Here is a 24,616-nt window from a genome sequence, read left to right as displayed (position 1 = left end):
ACAAAACTTTGGTTTTGTACATTGGCGACAGTGCAGATAAAAGTCGTAGGTCTATACATCCCATCCAAGGGGCACGTGGCAACTGCCCTCAAAATTGAGTTTTAATCTTTGTAAATTTAAAGCACATCAACACCTGCCCTTATAACCAATGAATAGGCATACAGTGTAGTCTATACATACGTCAAAGAAGACTTGATAATAACTTTATAGTTCTATCGGCCTTTAAAACGTCCATGAAACCACGAAGCCATAAATTAATCAGCATTACTTTTTAACAATATTTTTTGGGGTGGAAACTGAACGAATAGTCCCTAGCTAAACGCAATTTATGCCACTCACAAATCTGTATAACAACTTGAGAAACTTAATGTACGAAATAAAGTCTGTCAAGAGTGAAAAGTTATGAAACATTAATTAAAATAATATTTGAACTCAGTTCTGAGACCAATGACACTGTGCAACTGTCCAATAATAATTATTTGAACTTACTTTAGTGCAGTTCTGAGACTTACTGACACTGTGCAACTGTCCAATAATATTTTATCTTTATACTTTAGTTCAGTTCTGAGTCTAATGACACCGTGCGATTTGGCTCAGTTCTGAGACTTTCTGACACCGTGTTTAATACTGTCCAATAATTTTTGAAATTACTTTGGCTCAGTTCTGAGACTTACTGACACCGTGTTACTGTCCGCGACTCGCGCCATATTGCTCCCCCTACGAAAGGCCTCTCTGATTCCCTTTCGAAACGGTTGGTTCGTCAAGATGTAGCAGATCGGATTGATGCACGAGTTACACACAGCGAGGATAATACCAAAGTGATAGGCAGGAGACGAGAAGTCCAAATGACCACCGAAGTTGTAGACGAGAAACATGCTCTGGACTGGAGCCCAGCAGACGGCGAAGGTGATGACGAAAGTTAAGAGGGTCCTGATGAGAGTTTGAGACGCTCGGAGCTGCCACATCTTACGCTGATCGACCGGGTTGTGAGAAAGTTGACCTACGATAGAGAAATAGAAAGTGGGTTTATTGAGATTTTAATTGAACGGTTGTTATGTAAAAACTTGTTCTCTTGATCAATATTGGTCAATGTTCCTCTTTCTTCACAGAAACACACCCTATAGGTTGTTGGCTTGCCCTGTCTTTCACTGTGGCCCTATATAACGTCATGTTTGCGATCATCGCTAACACACTTGCGATGAGATCGCAAACCTCACATCCATCGCAATTGCGATGTCGCTAATTCTGCGTTTCACTAGTCATCGCGATTGCGATGACGTTAAAAGGGAAATAAAGTTTTTGTACAAGGCTAAAAGTAGTGACCTTTGACATCCCGCAACGAAATCGTCAGTCGTCGCTCGAAATGAAATGGCATAAGTGCAGTTTATATGTAAATCGTTGCCATGTTGGTGCATACGAACAATTGTGGACGATGTTTAAATTCTAGGCATTCATTTGCAAAGCGTATAGGCATTTGTAGGCCTATGGCCTCTATTACAATTTTAGCTTTTCATAAACAATTTTCGTAAATCTGTTGTAACGCTGGGATTAATGAAAATTCTGACATATCTGTCCCACAATACTAAGCTTCACACTGTCAATTTGCCTAGGCCATTACATAACACATTTTTTGTAAAAATGATGGTTAAAATAATCGAACCCAGATAGTATCTCCTTTTTACTGATATAAGCTCTCGGCTGCAGTTGCGTCGCTGATAGTTGTCATAGGCAATCTGAGTCTCCCAGGTAAAAGACCGCACGACTAAAATAATGTAGCGCCACTCATTTTACTATAAATCACGGACAATTATTATACGTCAAGACGTACACCGCTATAACTAAGCACAGAATGGCGCAATGTATCATAAGTTTGCGATGAACTTTTACTTTGCGACCACTAACGAGTCATCGCAAGATTGTCGTCGCTCACTAAAACTTTGCGATGAGTGTTCTCATCGCAAAGTTTGAGTGAAATCGCTATCAAAAATTCATCGCTAAGTAGCGTTGGATTTTGGATTTAGCGATCGATTTCGGTGTTTGCGATGATCGCAAAGCGTTAGTGAAATCGGCCCCACTGGTTCGAATTCCAGCTTGGGCGTTTCAGTCCGAAACTGATGTACTTGGAGGTATTCCTATGTCACAATGTGATTTTACAGGTGATTTTTATTATCTTTGTTCCCCGTCACTTGGAATGTAAATGGACAATGTTGCATGGAACTTTGGAATGTGATGTGATGAAATTTTTAGGTTAGGTTGGGCCGTGAGCCCCAGAGCCCTTCGGCTACCCATTGCGTTATTAAAGGGAACAATGGTGGGTTTTGTCCTCGGCTACCATTGTGTTATTTAAAGTGAACAAAAGAGAGGTTTTGTTTCCTTCGAATTCCACATCGCGCCATTAGACGAGGAAAGGGCGTTGGACAAAAGACAAGAGACGAAGTCACGCCGGGCAACTTGGGCCCTTGAGAACCCCGTGTTTACCAGAGGGTAGGGGTATCCAGTACTACTGTGTGTTCCACAGAGTCCAGTGGGCAGAACTGGAGAAAATGCTGATTTTCGGTCTCGCAGCCTCGTCACCTCCGCCAAAACCTGTTTAAAACCTGTGAGTAAATGAATTTACGCAAATTATATTTTAGTAGGGTACGCATATTGTAACAGAGACACGTGGAAGTGTGGCAAATTTAAAGTGTATAAACTGTGATGTACATTTCAATAATTTAAGCATCCCTGCATCAAAAAGATGAGATTGTGACAAATTTTAGACTGACAGTAAAACTGTGTTGATCTAGGTGTGAGTTTAATGGGAAAAAAGAACAGCATGTCGTCGCGCGTATCCACGAACTGACCTAACTCAATCACAGTTTTGAAAACCGCGTGTTCGGAGAAAATCACGTTTGAAGTTGCACTGAAGTTTCAAACTGCCGTTTCGGAGTCTGCTCACCAATTTTATTGTATCCTTTTATGACGAAAATAAAGCTGAGTACTTTATTTAAACGGAACTATAGTGTTTTCATCCCTAAGATTAGTTTAATTAGTGATTGTATAATATAACTTCTCATTGTCCTCTTATTTTGTTCGGGTTGAGCATTGTGGAGTGGTGCAAAGGTGCTATGGTCTTGTGACACCTTATTTGGTGGTTTCCTCCCAACTCACTGAGCTCGTCTTCAGTTTTCCCTACAGCAGGTAGTCGGTGGCCTAGAGGATTATTTCCTCCACAATTGTCCATGCAATCAAAATGTGTTTGGCATAATAAGTGCACACGGATCCGCACCATTGTGTGATGGAAACTGAAGTCAGAGCCTGGGCTTCATGCACCCCAGTACTCTTCTGTGTGTACACTTTACATGTACGATTGGTAATACAGTTTTCTGTAAGTGAAATACTGGAGGCATTAGTTTATTTTTTCATAGGTTTAATGTGATTGATTTTACCACTTTGATAATTGTTTTTGTTGGCGAGCGACCAGGCCTTGGGGAAAAGCCACAAGACCGCAGGGTTTGCCCTCGGTAGTTCAAAATTTGTAACAGACCAAAAAATATTTTGCAAGAGCAAAATACTGTTTTCGAAAAGGCACTGAACAATAAAAATAAACATAATTGTATGCCCACCCTTACCATGACTTTTCAACATCTTCACCTGCCTCTTCAACGTCGAAATCACCTTCCATTGCACCAACACCATCAACACAAATGGACCGAACAAAGCCATCATGAAGTTAGCCAATCCCACCACCGCCTGGACCGCAGAGCTCGGCCATCCAAAGAAGTGACAGCCAACCACCTCATCCTCCCCGTAGAGCAGGAAGAGAAACACCTTAGAAAGCGCGCCAACGATCCAACAAGACGCAATCATGTAGTACTTCACACGTCTTGTGAACACCACTTTGTACTTCAGTGGGTAGACGATGGCAACAAACCGCTCCAAGTTAACCGTGACCAGGCTGTAAACAGAGACAACTGTGCCGACCCAGAACAGAAATTGACCGGCGTACAGACGGCATCTGAGCTCGCCCAAGAACCCCGGGTTTGGTGGATATTTCCCCGTGGTCTGAACCAGCTTGAAGGGGATGACCATCACACACACGATGAAGTCAGCCAATGATAAGTGCACCATGAAATCACTGGTGTTCGACCTCAAAGACGGCACACGGATGAGTACAAAGGCAACCAGAAGGTTACCAGTGATTCCAAGCACGCATATGACACCATAGAGCCCCAAGACTAAGTTACTGTTTGCGATGTCGCCCCATTCATTCCTGTCTTCTTCCACCTCAACAACAGAATAATCCTCAACTCCTGAAAAACTTAAGCCATTCCTTGTAGTTTGATTCATAAGGATGTCCATGTCGACACAAACTTGTCTTCCTCAAAACTGATCTTCACTTGACTCATTGACTGCACCGCAATTCAGAACCACACCTTCCCCTGACTCTTCAAGAGGTTGTCCCGATGAAGTCTTAGTCTGAAATATTGTCCAGATAGTGGTACTTGGTTTTTCATTAGCACGGAGGGGTCTGCGAAGCACGTCACCCCACCGTGCATCTGACGTCGTTGCCTACAATAGTCACGGATAATTAAATAATGCTTCACTAAAATCGCCTTAAAACAAGACAATGGACAACTTTATTCAATGTCGTCATACATGGCCGAGCATTTTTTTCCGAATCGAAGTATAGCTACGGATGCATTTGCCCATGGTCTTCTTCTTAAATAAATTCAGTAATCCGAGACCAGAGGGAAAACTTCAGCCAATATCGTCAACCTTGTGTAAAAGTGTTCGTGTTTTTTGTTTCCGAATCAAAGTAAACTACTGAAGATAAATTGCTGCCTACGATGTTATTGCCCGGATATTTTATTTTGCCCGTTTTATTATGGACGGACGTCTGATAGTGGTCGATTTTCCAACCTTGTCCCAATGTTTTCCTATAAACAATCTTCATACAGACATGTCCAGATATAAATATAGCTACAAATATCATTTAAATCAAATAAAGACCAAAATAAATAACTATTCTCATGGGTATTGCCGAAAGGATTTCAGCTGACACGCGTTATGTTGTTTTAAAAAACCTTTAAATACGCGTTTTTAACAAAAATCGTTGGCGCATGAATTTGTAGTTTTTTAATGAAGTGACATGCGCCCTGTCACGCATTTTAAGGATTGCTTTGAAGATGCAGTGTTTCACCTTGATCAGCTGAGGTCAAACCTGCAATGTTAACTCAATTTACAAGCCTACGCTGGTACACAAAGTACCCACAAGTGTTTTTGGGGTAAATTTTATCACAAGGTCGTAGACTGATCTCATGTCTTTAATATCCACAACTTAACTTTGTTAGACATAATTAGTCTGCTTTAGAAAAAGGCGCCCATTATTTTCTCGACCGACCCTGCTCTGCTTCAAAATTTAATTGAAACATTTGGACTGTGTAGAAACTAAAAGGGATGATCTTGTAAGAAAGGAATAGTCCCCAGGATAAACAAGAGTTTCTGAAAAAATTGGGTCTCAGTTCCACAGAAAACCCTGAGTACGTCACTCATCGTCTTGAAGGCAAATAACATTCAGTTTCAGAGCAGAATTTAATTACTGAAAAACTTAAGTCACTAAAAGTAGTTTTATTCGCAAGGATTTACATGCCGTCGTAAATAAAGGCCATAAGGGCAAAACAAGATTGTTTGAAAATTCAGGTCTCAGTTCCAAAGAAAACACTGCAACCGGCCCTCAGCGTCTTGAAGACAAACACAAATAAGTTTCAATTCCCTGCGATTCAAGACCGACCAAAGATTATATTCAACTTAACTTTAATATGAAGGATATGTCGTGTGGAAATCACTTTATGTTCTACGGGTTACAATTTTCATTCGCCTTGAGTTCTCTTCGACCAATCTTAGCGCGGTAGAGCAGGACATCCGACCGTGAACTAGGCTGATCTAACGGCGAGGTTTGCTGCAACGGCTCGTTAGCACGATCTCGCGGACTTCAATTCATAGACACGTGCACGATCTTACCTGCAAAAGAGACGAAAACAGGATGCAAATTTGACCGTGCTTTAATACTTAGCTTTCTTGATTTAACGGTACATAAGTCGAACATTTTCTGCATTGAACTTCTTACAAAAGCAGTGTACCCATTCATACACATCTTAATATGTGGCCCACGTAAGTCTTTAGGCATAGTAGACAATACTTCCATAATTTGTTATTTGTAGACTTCAAATCACAGGAGTTGATATTAAATCAGTAATTGCACTCGCATAAAGCTACTGCTAAAAAGCCAAAAATATGCGTAATCATTGCCTTCAAAGTGTATTATGTAAGGGGCTATAATACATGGTTGCAAGAGATACAACTACATAATATAAGAGTATAATGATATTATAAGAGTCAGTTCAAGTAAACAATTGACATAGTTGCTCACGGTCAAAAAACGATTTAAAAAAAATACTTTGTGGGTGAAGGGGCCTTGGGGTGCAAGTAAACAAAATTGCATTTTTAATTCTATATATAGCCCGTTGCCATGGTTACGACTCATTTGGTTTTTTGGCCATTTTAGGCCGATTTTAGGGTCTGAAAAACTGTTTTTTAGCTCTTATTTACAACTCCACCCCACCAAAATGCAAAATTATTTCAAAAAACCTTTTATATCACTACAAAGTATCATCCTTGGCCTTCCTTGAGAATTTGTTTTATTGCTTTAAAGGCAGTGGACACTATTGGTGATTGTCAAAGACTAGCCATCACAGTTGGTGTATCTCAACATATGCATAAAATAACAAACATGTGAAAATTTGAGCTCAATCGATCATCGAAGTTGCGAGATAATAATGAAAGAAAAATAACCCTTGTCACACTTAGTTGTGTGCGTTTAGATGCTTGATTTCGAGACCTCAAGTTCTAAATGTGAGGTCTCGAAATCAAATTCGTGGAAAATTACTTCTTTCTCGAAAACTATGGCACTTCAGAGGGAGCCGTTTCTCACAATGTTTTTATACCATCAACCTCTCCCCATTACGTGTCACCATGAAAGGTTTTATGCCAATAATTATTTTGAGTAATTACCAATAGTGTCCACTGCCTTTAAATATCACCCTTATGCTATTTTTTCATCATGCATTACATTATGTTTTTAGAATTTTGTAAAATCGACATTTTTACCCTATTTTTGGACCCCAAAATATCAAATTGCCAGGGGTCTCAGAAATTTTTCCTTTCGGTTGTGATTAGGGCCAACATTGTTTTTTTCATATCTGGTGAGAAAAACTTTGGCAATTGTATCCTGTTGTGACAGTACTGCCTCAAAACTAGACTTTTTTCCCTAAACGTGAAAAATTCCCTTTTAAGGGTCTTTTCACATAATATTGACGTATTATGTGTCCACGGTAAAAAAAAAAGGAATATTTTTCTAATACTTTGTGGACGGTGGGGTAACAGCTTATTTGTGTTAATGCCACTTTAGGCCGATTTGGGGGTCTGAAAACTGTTTTTTTTTAGTTAATATTTACAACTCCACCCCACCAAAAAACAAAAATATTTCATAAAACCTTTTCCATCACTACAAATTATCATCCTTGGCTTTACTTGAGACAAAAAGTTTTTGCTATAAATTTCACCCTTGTGCTATTTTTAGAACGTGCATTAGAGTATGTTTTTAGAACTTGCAAAATCAACATTATTTACATATTTTTGCCCTAAAAATTTCATTTTTTTCAGGGGTCTCAGAATATTTTTGGAAAATCATAGTCTTCCAATTTAAATAAATTTAAATATTTATGGAAGCGAATATTGAAATACTTTTGATATGCTGCTGCAGACGGTACCTCGCCACTCGCGGTGATAGTCTTTTTTCGTGCGTTACATTTTTGGGGCTGTGCGTGCCATCCGGTGTGCCGCGTGCGCCCTGACTAAAGGCTAGAGACAGCTCAGCTAGAAAACCACCTCACTGTCAGCTAGCTAGCGCGCCCTCTATTGTAAGCTATACGAGAGCTTTTCAAGGCTTTTATCTGGCTTAATGCTGATTATTTGCGAAGGCATAAGTTTTCGACAATATCACCATTAATGATAAATACAGTTTCCTTTGTGTTCACTAATAAGCGTCTTGTTGGATAAGTGCTAAATTATTTCATCATCATTAGCTTCGTCAAGTCAACTGTGAAGAGAAAAATGAATAATGATCTATAAACAACTAGATGAACTACCTAGTTTTATTTTGATGTTTCTTATTTTCTACAAACAAAAGCTATAGCGAGGTTTCCTCCTACCGCATAATACAGTGTATCGCTTTAGGTGGCTGGGCGGTCCAGTGGCTAAAATGGTTAATATGCGGATTTCTCATCGGCATTACATACTATTCAGCCTCATTTCTTGACTGTGAAGTTGAATAGAATGTGTATCAATCCCAATATCTTCATTGTGGATCAACATCTTTTTAACTGATCGTATTCAAAGGGTTTTATTTATGCAGACTATAGTGCTCCTCAAGGCTGTGTGTTGTCCCCGGTGTTATTTTCACTTTATTCTAGTAATGATGAATCTTTTTATTGTAAAGAGGTTGATAATTTTGTTATTGGTGTAACCTTAATTTTTTAGAACTGAATGTGTCAAAAACTAAAGAAATTGTGTTTGACTTCCGTAAAACCAAGACTGTTATTGAACCTATTTATATTAATGACTCAGTTGAAATGGTGGATAACTTTAAATATCTTGGCACTACCATCGACAGCAATTTGAATTGGAAAATCAATACTCAGGAACTTGTTGCCAAGGCTAACCAGAGGTCTTTTTTTTGTCAGGAAGCTTAGATCGTTTTGTGTTCGCAATGATATTTTTATTTCTTTTTTATCAAAGTGTTATCCAGTCCACTATATCATTCTGCATTTGTGTCTGGAATGGTAATCTTAAAGCCAAAGACAGCCACCGACTGGAACGTGTCGTTAAAGCGGCTTCCAAAACGAATGGCTTGGACATTAAGGATTTACATTGTGTTTTTGAATCGGCCATTACCTCTAATAAGATTCAAGTCATTATGCAAGATCCTACCCATCCACTTCATTCCTCAGTGGACATTTGTACCCGAGTTTTTTATTTTTTCCTCTTTTGTGATATGTATGTTTTTTGTCATCTCCCCTGTAATATCTTTGTCTCTATGTATTTTGTCCGTTTAGGCCCTATATGTTTATACTTTATAAAAAAAATTGTTTATTTTTCTTTGATGCACACTGGAAGGCAATTTTCATGTTTTTAACGCGATATATATAAATAATAAATTGAATTGAATTGAATTAAAATGCCCCAATTTTGTAGGGGTAGCGGGTCCACTTCCTGGCCGCTGGCCTGGCTGTGAAAATCGTCAACGCACTGAGTTTTTGTACGAGAGGAAAGCCCTTGAAAATGGCCATCCATTAATGCCAAACTTGTATAGATTGAGCAATAATTTGGGGTCGAATTAATCCAATGTTAACTTTTGATGTTTGCGTCCGACAGCTCTGTGCACAAAATTCCCATAGGGATGCTTGTTGAGATCGTTTCAGAGCACGCCCGCCTACTTGTCATTTTCGGTATCAAGAAGTCTGGAAGCCACCCTGCAACTTTAAAATAAGAATGCAGGGACATGCCAGAATGACTCAGCCACAAACTGCGTCTCTCTAGCATTTTTAGTTCCAGAATTATTTAAGAGTTTTGCTGAAAGTTCTAAAAGTCCAGGCCATTTTGGATTGAATATAATTATTTTGTTTGTCCATTCATTCACGCGCCGTGTGTCAAGGGCCCAGTGCCTCAATTTTTGAGGGGTAGCGGGTCCACTTCCTGACCGCTGGCATCGCTGTGAAAATCGTCATAGCACTAAGTTTTGTAATAGTTTGATTAAACAAAGAACTGTTGCGTATAGGAACTTGTTTTCTTTCATGTTGGTCAATATGCTATAGGCATAGTGGTTTGTGTCACTGCTTTTCACCTCTGATTGGACCCCGGTTCGCTTCCAGGACTAGAGCCTTGATTGCGTGTGGTTTTCCTGTTTAGCGGTTAAAACCGAACAATTCTTCATTGTCAAAAATGTGGGGACTATGATGTTTCCAGTAGGATGCTTTACCGACTATAAAGTCAGATTCAGATCCCTAAAGGTTAGAGGAAATTAACCGCAACCATCACAATACATAATTCGATAAATTCTGACAAATTTATTTTAAATTCAGTTTTGAATTCATTTTTGATATATTGAGACTACACAACAAAACAAGAAGGGTAGACGCGTATATTTTGTGTACTTTTGAATTGAAGTATACCTTGCTGCCTCGACCATGGCTGCCGTAATGAAACTGTCTTGATATAAAGGTTGTACATACTCACGAATAATCAGCCTCTTTCTAGAACAACCTTGTTAGATTCTCATTAATCGAGTTGTAAACAAACCATACCGAATGAAATATTCAAGGACAACTGTCTTTGGAAATAAACTTAATTACCCACAGAGGTATTAACTAAATTACCCAGAGGTAATTTCGTCCAAGTACACGTGACACAGCAAGGATGTGCCCTCTGTACATTGTTGGTCGGAATGCACTTGCATCGGCAAAGTTACCTGAAGATAGAACTTAAATAAAGCCTTCAGTGGCGGGAGATGTATAATAAAGAACACGACGTCAATTAATTTCAAAAGAAATTAAGTTTTCCCCACAATACAAGTCGGCACAAAAGGAGCCGCTTTTTAAGAAATCGTGTTCGAATTACCACCATTCCGTATCGAATTACACAATTCCGTATTCGAATTACACATTTCCGTTTTCGATTAACACATTTCCGTATTCTATTCTTCTATTCTTCTATTCTATTCTTCCGTAACACATTTTGTCCTTCTTGCCGTTTGTATTTCACGCCTGTGTGCTTAACTCATATCGACAGTACTGAAGATAACTGACAGATCTTGGCTCAGATCAATCTTTAAAGGCAATGGACACATTTCTGTTAATTGTCAAAGGCCAGTATACCCCACTTGGTGTATCCAAACAAAATAATGTAAAAATAACAAACCTTCGGAAATTTGGGCTCAATTGGTCATCGAAATTGCAAGAATGATGAATGAATTAAGAACAAACGGCCTTGTTGCACAACTTTGCGTGCTTTCAGATGCATATTAAAAGGCTTCAGCTCAAGTCTTTTATTATTTGAGTGAGAAATTACGTTATTTCAGGGGGATCCGTTTCACACAATGTTTAATACTGCTAACATCTCTCCATTACTCGTTACTTTAGTAAGTGTTTATGTAACAATTATTTTGAGTAATCAATAGTGTCCACGAAGTGCCTTTAATTTGTAGATAAACCTAGACAAGTCTTTGTCTGGTTTAGCACCAGATTTTTTAAAATATTTATAAAATCATGGTTTTTTGTACTTTTTATGATAAATTAAGTTTTTATTTTATTTGGAATGTTGCGTATTACGGGTAAGAACTGTACTCATTCTTGTATTGGAAGAAGAAAGAATCTAAGATCGACATAACATTGGAAATACATACTGATTTTTTTTACCAGATAAAGTATCTAGGGCGATGCTGTATATTGTTGTGCTGGTTGAGTGGATCTCCGTAAATTTCAAACTGAATGTTAATATCAGGCCTTTGTCTTTTTCTGGTTTAATTTGCAGCATATTGCGCCACATGACCTGTAAACCAATACCTGATGATGTAAAAGGCCCACCTTGCAGGAAAACACTGTATGTTAAAGCGTCTTGAGTGTCACTGAGTGACGGATATGCGTGCTATACTCACAAGAAGCCACTATATTCATTCATCAAGATGGCTTGAATTTGTTGAAAATTCATTCAAATTTGTTTTGAGAATCTTGGAAACGCAGTATAGTTTCCATTGATTATATTTACGAGTATTGTCAGTGAAGCGAACCCTGCCTTCAACCAGCTCGCAAGACATTCGGTGAATCTAGAAGGTTCTTTTTCAAATTCATTGTAGAGTGTCGGGAATCGAACTCAATTCTGTCTCTGCTAAAGCTTCCAAACGGAAAGAAAATAATATAAGTCACCTTTTTGTAATTTACTGACCTTTTTGTTAGCGCTGAAGAAAAAATAAGAGTCGCAATTCACCTGGGCCCATTTTCGTAAAGCTGTTTAGCAGAAAATACTGATCGACAACCAGGAAAAATTTAGTGAGGCACCAGTCACAACAATGTAAACTTAATGCAATTCGGGCTGGTAAACCTTTCCTGTTAAGCAATACTATTCCGTGCTTAGCAAGTTTTTTGTACGGGCTTTATGAAATTGGGTACTGGTTCTGATGTTTTAAGCTTTGATTTTACAAACTTTTCTCCTCTAAGCTTTCCTGCTAAATTTACTGAGTTACTTTATGTCTACTTTGCAGGTCATCTCTCAGCATCACAAGAGATTGGATTATTACTATTTCGCCGAAAGATTGCTAAACCCGTGAGTATTCTATTTCACATTTGAACACTTTTATTTCTTCAGCTTTCCTTCCGTATATCATTCATGAGAGACAACAGTGTTGTTTGGTCAGTGGAGCACTCTCTCTGCACTGTGACACGACTAATCTTTTTAAATTAAATTGTAAAATGTTTGAAAATTGATGTTTGTAATTTTATTATTATTATTATAAAAATTACAAATCAAGATACCAATGCATGTGACTCCCCGGTGATATTAAAATCACATATACAAATAACAAATACATTAGATGAAAAAAAATCTAAATGAATACAATTCCGTAAAATTCATAAATAACTTGGGATAACCCCACATCAGTTTGTCTGTGCGATATACTAATCAATTTCAATCTACTATAAATTAAGAGGTGCTGGAATAAGCTCACTGGAATCTTTAACATACATTACACAAATTAGAAGAAAGGTTTTTTAATGTAAAAGAGAGCCACAGTTTGGGAGCGGATATACTGAAAATGCAAAAATCGCCTGAGGATGTTTTATATTAATAATATATTCATTTATTCAATTAATTGAATAATTACTGTTCTTGTATTGAGATTTATTTCAAGATCGGAAGTCATCTTCTGAAGCAGAGCCATGAAATTGTCTCTTTGTGTTAATGCTTTTTTGGGGGGTGGGGGGGGGAATGATAATGCCTTATTGTTGTAGATTGTCAAAGCAAGTCAACTGCGAAAGCAAGGACATGGCGATGAATTGACTGGATAATTTGCCATTAGATACCATTTTGCTCGATATGACGCTTGGTGTACCCTCTTTTGTGTTTTAATATTTTGGTTGGAATCTTATGAATTCTTTAAAGGGTTTTAGAGAGGTATTCTAATTTGTCTGTACAAGAGGGGTATTGTGTGTTAAAATATGGACATTTGGGGATAATCTCCGCCCAATACCGGGCATTGTATAATTTAAATGCATTGCTTCGTTGGCCCAAGGGTTCAGTCGAGCCATTGATTGATCATTGTTTAACTTGAAGTATTTCCAGAGGCTTCATGCCATTGTAAAGTTGAACCCATAATTTGTGTAGTCTCACTGCAAGTCAATCCATGAACCACATCATCAGTTCCTGAACTCCACAGTCATGAGGCAATAACAATGAGGCTTCAAATGGCTACATACGTTTGCAGACCATACCGATGCACTCGACGACTTCAAAGTCAAAGAAGCCGGAGTTTAAAGATGTTTTTAGGTACCCTTAGTTGTCATGGCAGTTTCCATTGTCATAGTCCCCGGATGTCGAACTGATGACGTACCACCGCCATCATTGACTGAATTCCTTCTCTTGCACAACGACTCACGAATACCCTTCCGAAATGGCTTGTTCATCAGCGTGTAGAGTATGGGGTTCACGCATGAGTTACCCACGGAGAGCATGACTGAGATGTGGCGAAATGGTGATGAGAAGTCCACGTAGACACCAAAGTTGTAGACGAGAAACATGACCTGGATTGGAGCCCAGCAGACTGCGAAGGTGATGACGAAGGTCAGGAGGGTCCTGATGAGAGTTTGAGACGCTCGGAGTTGCCACATCTTACGCTGATCGGCCGGGTTAACGGTTGATGAAGCTGAAGAGGAGAACGGACATAATAATCTTGTTGTATAATGATCCAAGAAAAAATGACGACAGAGCTATACTTCTCGTATACAAACTTTAGGGGAACTCACATAATACAGAGCACCACTAGTTTGTCTGAGATATTTTCAGTCAACCGAAGTAAGGCGGCTAATCTAAAAATAAAAAAATACAATATTTTATACAAAATGTATAAAAACCATGATCTTCCTAAAGATTTTAACTTACCCATCCGACCTTTAAGAACCTTCATCTGTCTCTTTAATGTTGAAATGACTCGCCATTGTGCCCAAACCATCACTAAGAAGGGGCCAGGTAGTTGGACGATGAAAGTATACAACCCCACAACCGCCTGGACTTCTGGGTTCGGCCAGCCTAAAAATCGACACCCGACGTTCTCCCCTTCGTCGTACAGGAACAGTATAAACGTTTTAGAAAGAGTGGCCAGAATCCAGCAAGTGGTGATCATGATGATTTTGTTTCTTCTGGTGAACACCACTTTGTACTTGAGTGGGTAGACGATGGCAACGAACCGTTCCAAGTTAACGGTGACCAGACTGAACACTGACGTCAGGGCGCATACCCAGAACAGGAACTTGCCGTTGGAGAATCGGCACCACAGCTCGCTGAAGAACCCCGGGTTCGGGGAGGGGGCAGTTTCCACCACGACCAGGAAATTTGGGATGACCAGAACGCACACTATGAAGTCGACGAGGGAGAGATGGATTAAGAAATCGCTGGTGTTCGAGCGCAGAGTTGGTACGCGGAGGAGTACGAACGTAACGAGGAAGTTACCAGTGATTCCAACCGCGCAGATGATGCTGTAGAGAACAATGACAAAGTCACTTCGGGCGAAACTTCCCCAGCCACCAGTCTCTGTTTTCACTTCGCTCATTTCCATAGATCTATTTCCAAAGCTGGTGTTTCTGGTATTAGAAGATATCAGAGCCTCCATTATGAGGTCAAAGTAGAAGCAGTTAAATGGGAGTTTCAACAGTCTCTTTTGGAGGTCGCTGAGTGCCGTTGCAATGTAACTTGGTAGGGCGAGAGAATCTCCTTCACGGTGACCTGAAAATCAAAGATAATAAGCAAACAGTGAAACTTTCAAAGTGGAGATTAAATAATCCAAGATAAGACATTTACCAAGAAAACAACTTTGTGACGTTTTAATTGAAGCTTATTTCGATATCCGCAGGCTTCGGGCAGCCAACTCCAATGAGTTGATTTGAAAGCGTCGTTAAAACATGGCATCTATACACCTACCCCCTGTTCATTGCGAACAAATCGTAATGTATTTTCCTATCATACAATCGTTAGGGGGTTATGATGTGTCCATTAAAGGCTTATACCAAGGTGACGGGGGGGGGGGTGGGGGTGGGGGTGCACACATAGTGGGCATCACGTTTTATTGCATCACCCTGGTCAGCAGTTCTTGTGTGCATCGAAAGACAGTACTGACATTTAGCAAGCCTGCACCAAATGGTGTGGAACAAACCGTTTTTCAAATTGGCAGTTAAAAAGCAAGGGAAGAATCAAATCGAGTGCTGACGGCCGGGGGGGGGGGACACGACAATATGACGTCACGTGACCTGATATGGTTATTACACATCAACACACACGACGTACTGCATCAGCATGCGTTACAAAGACATGAGTATTGTTGAGTTTGTTTGTTCAATCGAAGCTTTTCTTTCTCGAATTCACTGAAGAATATTCTGGAGTTTGTACCGTGAGACTTTACGGTGGCTAAACAATCCACCAGCTAGGAGATTCTACGAGAAGGTTCAAACGATGTCATGTGTTTTGCACGGAAAATTTTGTTTTACATTGCCCCCATTGTAATGATTTTGCTGTCAATATTTTCAATAAAAATCTCCTAAAGAAGCTGCAAATTGCTTTATTTTTACCCTCATATTATTTGATTAGAAGGGGTAGCTGTCAGAGCGGTCTCCCTAGGGTATAGCCCGATTTCATGCCGCGCCGTGCACAATATTCAACAACCAAGGCGCGTGAGCTCGCTCAAACCTAGGTAATTTACGAAGTCTTACCATACTCTCGGAATACTGGACTTATCAAACAGAAATGTGATTTAATCATTAAACTTGATTAAAAGGGCTATGTTTTGAGTTTAAAGTTTAACTTATCGAAAATACAGACATATGGTCTTCTCATGTCTTTAGTGTGTAGCTTTTTTTTCCTATACCCGTCTTATGTCATGTGATCACATGTAAATATTAAATGTCCATGAATCGGTCTATTAATCGGCCTTCTCATCACTTCAGCGACAGTGTTGAGGTTTTGAGGGCATTCCTAATGGACTTTTAAACTAATACACTTGAGCATGTGTTTGAAACAAAAGGAACATATAAATCCAATAATTATGAACATGGCAGGAGCAGCCGGGGTATTAAATTAATTACTTTTTAACATCCGCCTTCCAGAGTTGACATCCGCTTTCCACAGTTGACCTGTTTAACGCTAAGTATACATTAATTGGATTCTTTTTATACCATCATTTGAAATTTTGGCCATGAGACTTTTGTTCCATGCGCCAATTTATTTTGCTTTATAAAGATTTAACAACAACACCATGCATGTGTTGTTGTTTTGGTTGGTTTTTGTTCTTTTTCTCAATTTTACCCAGTAAGTTTTTTTGTTTTGGTTTATAACTTAAAAACGAGATATTTGATTGCTCACATCACTAACTGTTACTAGAAGCACAATTGTGACTGGATGGAAGAGTGGCATACTCCCTTCTTCCGGGTACACATTGACGTTGTTTATCAATATTGGAACTATTTTAATGATGTTTTACAAAAAGTGACTGATGTTGCAGGAAAATAACATATAATAGCAGAATTGAAAGCATATTAAAGACTGTAAATAGCCTACCTTGAGCAATAATTTATCTGCACTTTTCATTTACTGCAATACTATTGTCTCGTAAATTATATAGGCCTTTCCTAATCACCAAAAGGGCTGCTCGGAGACTACATAATTAAGCACGAGGGGGAGACCCATTACGCTAACGACATCACGTTGTATATTACATGACGATACCCCCCCCCCCCCATGTGGAACGGGCCAATTGCGGCTGGTGAATAGACCCTTAATTTCCAGTCGTCCACTTTGTGGCTGATAAATCTTTTGGAATATTTTTCCGGACGTATTTGGAATGATGACGTTGTTTAATACAACAAAGCACCTTTTTGACAAGATCAAAGCGCTATATAGTGAGCAAAACGATGGCAAGATGAGAAGTAGCCCGGTGCTTTTCCATAGGAGATATTTAAACACAGTAACTGAAACTTAATGGAGTTTTATAGTATTCTACCTTTGATTTTTGAAGCACTTGTTTGTTTACATAGCATTTTAGACACAATGTTTGAAACGTTTGCAAAAACACAAAAGTCGTGCTTAATTAAATAGCTAGCGCACACTCTCTGTGTGACCTTCACGAAAACAAGTTAATCCAAAGGGTGAATCGTGACTTGGACTGAGGCCTTGGTAAATTGACGACTGCAGCTAAGGCTAAGGCTGTTGCTATGGGTGTTGGCTTGGATCTCCTTTTCGTTAACGCCTGTTCTCATAGTGGAGGTTTTTGAAATCGTTTCTGAGCAACCCCGCTTACTTGAGCTTTTTTCTATCAAGAAGTATGCAAGTCGCCCTAAACCTTTAAAAACTGGATGCAGGGACATGTCAGGATGACTAAGGTACAAACTACATCTCTTTAGCATTTTTAGTTCCAGACTTATTCCAGAGCATTGCTGAAAGTTTTTAATGGTCCGGGCCTGTTTTTTGAATGACTATTATATTTGGTTGGAATCCTGAGTGCGGCGTGTGTTTGTATACGTTGTATACACGCACAGTGTACATCAATTTCTAATAGGTGTCTGCTCACGCCGTCGCATCTGGCCCCGCCTTAAAAATCGTCAGAGCATTAAGTTTTGTACGAGAGGAAAGCCCTTGAACATGGCAATCCTGTGGTGGTAAAATTTTGAAGATTGAGCATGATACTGGGATCGAAATTACCCGTTGTACATTTGGTTTTTTTCTCCGACAGCTCTGTGCACAAAACTCCCATAGTGGAGGTTGTTGAAATCGTTTCTGAGCAACCCCGCTTACTTGAGCTTTTTTCTATCAAGAAGTATGCAAGTCGCCCTAAACCTTAAAAAAATGGATGCAGGGACATGTCAGGATGACTAAGGTACGAACTGCATCTCTCTAGCATTTTTAGTTCCAGACTTATTCCAGAGCATTGCTGAAAGTTTTTAATTGTCCGGGCCTATTTTTTGAATGACTATTATATTTGGTTGGAATCCTGACTGCGCCGTGTGTTTTTGAAATCGTTTCTGAGCAACCCCGCTTACTTGAGCTTTTTACTATCAAGAAATATGCAAGTCGCCCTAAACCTTTAAAAAATGGATGCAGGGACATGTCAGGATGACTAAGGTACAAACTACATCTCTCTAGCATTTTTAGTTCCAGACTTATTCCAGAGCATTGCTGAAAGTTTTTAATTGTCCGGGCCTATTTTTTGAATGACTATTATAATTTGGTTGGAATCCTGACTGCGCCGTGTGTTTGTATACGTTGTATACACGCACAGTGTACGTCAATTTCTAATGGGTGCCTGCTCACGCCATCGCATCTGGCCCCGCCTTAAAAATCATCAGAGCATTAAGTTTTGTACGAGAGGAAAGCCCTTGAACATGGCAATCCTGTGGTGGTAAAATTTTGAAGATTGAGCATGATACTGGGATCGAAATTACCCCTTGTATATTTTGTTTTTCTCTCCGACAGCTCTGTGCACAAAACTCCCATAGTGGAGGTTGTTGAAATCGTTTCTGAGCAACCCCGCTTACTTGAGCTTTTTTCTATCAAGAAGTATGCAAGTCGCCCTAAACCTTTAAAAAATGGATGCAGGGACATGTCAGGATGACTAAGGTACAAACTACATCTCTCTAGCATTTTTAGTTCCGGACTTATTCCAGAGCATTGCTGAAAGTTTTTAATGGTCCGGGCCTGTTTTTTGAATGACTATTATATTTGGTTGGAATCCTGAGTGCGGCGTGTGTTTGTATACGTTGTATACACGCACAGTGTACATCAATTTCTAATAGGTGCCTGCTCACGCCGTCGCATCTGGCCCCGCCTTAAAAATCGTCAGAGCATTAAGTTTTGTACGAGAGGAAAGCCCTTGAACATGGCAATCCTGTGGTGGTAAAATTTTGAAGATTGAGCATGATACTGGGATCGAAATTACCCGTTGTACATTTGGTTTTTTTCTCCGACAGCTCTGTGCACAAAACTCCCATAGTGGAGGTTTTTGAAATCGTTTCTGAGCAACCCCGCTTACTTGAGCTTTTTTCTATCAAGAAGTATGCAAGTCGCCCTAAACCTTAAAAAAATGGATGCAGGGACATGTCAGGATGACTAAGGTACAAACTACATCTCTCTAGCATTTTTAGTTCCGGACTTATTCCAGAGCATTGCTGAAAGTTTGTAATGGTCCGGGCCTATTTTTTGAATGACTATTATATTTGGTTGGAATCCTGACTGCGCCGTGTGTTTGTATACGTTGTATACACGCACAGTGTACGTCAATTTCTAATGGGTGCCTGCTCACGCCGTTGCATCTGGCCCCGTCTTAAAAATCGTCAGAGCATTAAGTTTTGTACGAGAGGAAAGCCCTTGAACATGGCAATCCTGTGGTGGTAAAATTTTGAAGATTGAGCATGATACTGGGATCGAAATTACCCGTTGTAAGTTTTGTTTTTTTCTCCGACAGCTCTGTGCACAAAACTCACATAGTGGAGGTTGTTGAAATCGTTTCTGAGCAACCCCGCTTTATACTTGAGCTTTTTTCTATCAAGAAGTATACAAGTCGCCCTAAACCTTTAAAAAATGGATGCAGGGTCATGTCAGGATGACTAAGGTACAAACTGCATCTCTCTGGCATTTGTAGTTCCAGACTTATTCCAGAGCATTGCTGAAAGGTTTTAATTGTCCGGGCCTATTTTTTGAATGACTATTATATTTGGTTGGAATCCTGACTGCGCCGTATGTTTGTATACATTGTATACACGCACAGTGTACGTCAATTTCTAATGGGTGCCTGCTCACGCCGTCGCATCTGGCCCCGCCTTAAAAATCGTCAGAGCATTAAGTTTTGTACGAGAGGAAAGCCCTTGAACATGGCAATCCTGTGGTGGTAAAATTTTGAAGATTGAGCATAATACTGGGATCGAAATTACCCGTTGTATATTTTGTTTTCTCTCCGACAGCTCTGTGCACAAAACTTCCATAGTGGAGGTTGTTGAAATCGTTTCTGAGCAACCCCGCTTACTTGAGCTTTTTTCTATCAAGAAGTATGCAAGTCGCCCTAAACCTTTAAACAATGGATGCAGGGACATGTCAGGATGACTAAGGTACAAACTACATCTCTCTAGCATTTTTAGTTCCAGACTTATTCCAGAGCATTGCTGAAAGTTTTTAATTGTCCGGGCCTATTTTTTGAATGACTATTATATTTGGTTGGAATCCTGACTGCGCCGTGTGTTTGTATACATTGTATACACGCACAGTGTACGTCAATTTCTAATGGGTGCCTGCTCACGCCGTCGCATCTGGCCCCGCCTTAAAAATCGTCAGAGCATTAAGTTTTGTACGAGAGGAAAGCCCTTGAACATGGCAATCCTGTGGTGGTAAAATTTTGAAGATTGAGCATGATACTGGGATCGAAGTTACCCGTTGTATATTTTGTTTTTTTCTCCGACAGCTCTGTGCACAAAACTCCCATAGTGGAGGTTTTTGAAATCGTTTCTGAGCAACCCCGCTTACTTGAGCTTTTTTCTATCAAGAAGTATGCAAGTCGCCCTAAACCTTTAAAAAATGGATGCAGGGACATGTCAGGATGACTAAGGTACAAACTACATCTCTCTAGCATTTTTAGTTCCAGACTTATTCCAGAGCATTGCTGAAAGTTTGTAATGGTCCGGGCCTATTTTTTGAATGACTATTATATTTGGTTGGAATCCTGACTGCGCCGTGTGTTTGTATACGTTGTATACACGCACAGTGTACGTCAATTTCTAATAGGTGCCTGCTCACGCCGTTGCATCTGGCCCCGTCTTAAAAATCGTCAGAGCATTAAGTTTTGTACGAGAGGAAAGCCCTTGAACATGGCAATCCTGTGGTGGTAAAAATTTGAAGATTGAGCATGATACTGGGATCGAAATTACCCGTTGTACATTTTGTTTTTTTCTCCGACAGATCTGTGCACAAAACTCCCATAGTGGAGGTTGTTGAAATCGTTTCTGAGCAACCCCGCTTACTTGAGCTTTTTTCTATCAAGAAGTATGCAAGTCGCCCTAAATCTTTAAAAAATGGATGCAGGGACATGTCAGGATGACTAAGGTACAAACTACATCTCTCTTGCATTTTTAGTTCCAGACTTATTCCAGAGCATTGCTGAAAGGTTTTAATTGTCCGGGCCTATTTTTTGAATGACTATTATATTTGGTTGGAATCCTGACTGCGCCGTATGTTTGTATACATTGTATACACGCACAGTGTACGTCAATTTCTAATGGGTGCCTGCTCACGCCGTCGCATCTGGCCCCGCCTTAAAAATCGTCAGAGCATTAAGTTTTGTACGAGAGGAAAGCCCTTGAACATGGCAATCCTGTGGTGGTAAAATTTTGAAGATTGAGCATGATACTGGGATCGAAATTACCCTTTGTAAATTTTTTTTTTTTTCCGACAGCTCTGTGCACAAAACTCCCATAGTGGAGGTTGTTGAAATCGTTTCTGAGCAACCCCGCTTTATACTTGAGCTTTTTTCTATCAAGAAGTATGCAAGTCGCCCTAAACCTTTAAAAAATGGATGCAGGGACATGTCAGGATGACTAAGGTACAAACTTCATCTATCTGGCATTTGTAGTTCCAGACTTATTCCACAGCATTGCTGAAAGGTTTTAATTGTCCGGGCCTATTTTTCGAATGACTATTATATTTGGTTGGAATCCTGACTGCGCCGTATGTTTGTATACGTTGTATACACGCACAGTGTACGTCAATTTCTAATGGGTGCCTGCTCACGCCGTTGCATCTGGCCCCGTCTTAAAAATCGTCAGAGCATTAAGTTTTGTACGAGAGGAAAGCCCTTGAACATGGCAATCCTGTGGTGGTAAAATTTTGAAGATTGAGCATGATACTGGGATCGAAATTACCCTTTGTAAATTTTGTTTTTTTCTCCGACAGCTCTGTGCACAAAACTCCCATAGTGGAGGTTTTTGAAATCGTTTCTGAGCAACCCCGCTTTATACTTGAGCTTTTTTCTATCAAGAAGTATGCAAGTCGCCCTAAACCTTTAAAAAATTGATGCAGGGACATGTCAGAATGACTAAGGTACAAACTGCATCTCTCTGGCATTTGTAGTTCCAGAGTTATTCCAGAGCATTGCTGAAAGGTTTTAATTGTCCGGGCCTATTTTTTGAATGACTATTATATTTGGTTGGAATCCTGACTGCGCCGTATGTTTGTATACATTGTATACACGCACAGTGTACGTCAATTTCTAATGGGTGCCTGCTCACGCCGTCGCATCTGGCCCCGCCTTAAAAATCGTCAGAGCATTAAGTTTTGTACGAGAGGAAAGCCCTTGAACATGGCAATCCTGTGGTGGTAAAATTTTGAAGATTGAGCATGATACTGGGATCGAAATTACCCCTTGTATATTTTGTTTTTCTCTCCGACAGCTCTGTGCACAAAACTCCCATAGTGGAGGTTTTTGAAATCGTTTCTGAGCAACCCCGCTTACTTGAGCTTTTTTCTATCAAGAAGAATGCAAGTCGCCCTAAACCTTTAAAAAATGGATGCAGGGACATGTCAGGATGACTAAGGTACAAACTGCATCTCTCTGGCATTTGTACGTGGTGGTAAAATTTTGAAGATTGAGCATGATACTGGGATCGAAATTACCCTTTGTACATTTTGTTTTTTTCTCCGACAGCTCTGTGCACAAAACTCCCATAGTGGAGGTTGTTGAAATCGTTTCTGAGCAACCCCGCTTACTTGAGCTTTTTTCTATCAAGAAGTATGCAAGTCGCCCTAAACCTTTAAAAAATGGAGGCAGGGACATGTCAGGATGACTAAGGTACAAACTACATCTCTCTAGCATTTTTAGTTCCAGACTTATTCCAGAGCATTGCTGAAAGTTTTTAATTGTCCGGGCCTATTTTTTGAATGACTATTATATTTGGTTGGAATCCTGAGTGCGGCGTGTGTTTGTATACGTTGTATACACGCAGTGTACGTCAATTTCTAATGGGTGCCTGCTCACGCCGTCGCATCTGGCCCCGCCTTAAAAATCGTCAGAGCATTAAGTTTTGTACGAGAGGAAAGCCCTTGAACATGGCAATCCTGTGGTGGTAAAATTTTGAAGATTGAGCATGATACTGGGATCGAAGTTACCCGTTGTATATTTTGTTTTTTTCTCCGACAGCTCTGTGCACAAAACTCCCATAGTGGAGGTTTTTGAAATCGTTTCTGAGCAACCCCGCTTACTTGAGCTTTTTTCTATCAAGAAGTATGCAAGTCGCCCTCAACCTTTAAAAAATGGATGCAGGGACATGTCAGGATGACTAAGGTACAAACTACATCTCTTTAGCATTTTTAGTTCCAGACTTATTCCAGAGCATTGCTGAAAGTTTTTAATGGTCCGGGCCTATTTTTTGAATGACTATTATATTTGGTTGGAATCCTGAGTGCGGCGTGTGTTTGTATACGTTGTATACACGCACAGTGTACGTCAATTTCTAATGGGTGCCTGCTCACGCCGTCGCATCTGGCCCCGCCTTAAAAATCGTCAGAGCATTAAGTTTTGTACGAGAGGAAAGCCCTTGAACATGGCAATCCTGTGGTGGTAAAATTTTGAAGATTGAGCATGATACTGGGATCGAAATTACCCGTTGTACATTTTGTTTTTTTCTCCGACAGCTCTGTGCACAAAACTCCCATAGTGGAGGTTGTTGAAATCGTTTCTGAGCAACCCCGCTTACTTGAGCTTTTTTCTATCAAGAAGTATGCAAGTCGCCCTCAACCTTTAAAAAATGGATGCAGGGACATGTCAGGATGACTAAGGTACGAACTGCATCTCTCTAGCATTTTTAGTTCCAGACTTATTCCAGAGCATTGCTGAAAGTTTTTAATTGTCCGGGCCTATTTTTTGAATGACTATTATATTTGGTTGGAATCCTGACTGCGCCGTGTGTTTGTATACGTTGTATACACGCACAGTGTATGTAAATTTCTAATGGGTGCCTGCTCACGCCATCGCATCTGGCCCCGTCTTAAAAATCGTCAGAGCATTAAGTTTTGTACGAGAGGAAAGCCCTTGAACATGGCAATCCTGTGGTGGTACAATTTTGAAGATTGAGCATGATACTGGGATCGAAATTACCCTTTGTACATTTTGTTTTTTTCTCCGACAGCTCTGTGCACAAAACTCCCATAGTGGAGGTTGTTGAAATCGTTTCTGAGCAACCCCGCTTACTTGAGCTTTTTTCTATCAAGAAGTATGCAAGTCGCC

General features: G+C 39.9%; 2 protein-coding genes across 2 annotated transcripts in view; both read right to left on the bottom strand.

The window, feature by feature from the left end:
- Nucleotides 1-630: 630 nt before the first annotated feature.
- Nucleotides 631-4,341, bottom strand: LOC117307338 (neuropeptide Y receptor type 1-like). The gene is made up of 2 exons (XM_033792060.1): nt 3,618-4,341; nt 631-1,000 (listed from the first exon to the last, which is right to left on the bottom strand). The coding sequence occupies exons 1-2, from the start codon at nt 4,339-4,341 to the stop codon at nt 648-650; spliced, it is 1,077 nt and encodes a 358-aa protein (XP_033647951.1). The 3' UTR covers nt 631-647.
- A 9,293-nt stretch (nt 4,342-13,634) lies between these two features.
- Nucleotides 13,635-24,616, bottom strand: part of LOC117307334 — a 47,073-nt gene continuing 36,091 nt past the window's right edge. Inside the window, exons 19-20 of the mRNA XM_033792055.1 lie at nt 14,251-15,090; nt 13,635-14,014 (exon numbers count right to left, since the gene is read on the bottom strand). Of these exons, the coding sequence (XP_033647946.1) occupies nt 13,635-14,014; nt 14,251-15,090 (1,220 nt within the window). The remainder of the gene's footprint in view (nt 14,015-14,250; nt 15,091-24,616) is intronic.

Source organism: Asterias rubens, chromosome 2 (genome assembly GCF_902459465.1).
Source record: "Asterias rubens chromosome 2, eAstRub1.3, whole genome shotgun sequence".
Classification (NCBI taxonomy): domain Eukaryota; kingdom Metazoa; phylum Echinodermata; class Asteroidea; order Forcipulatida; family Asteriidae; genus Asterias; species Asterias rubens.
The sequence above is the reverse complement of the archived record's forward strand: the minus strand, read 5'-3'. Positions and strand labels throughout refer to the sequence as shown.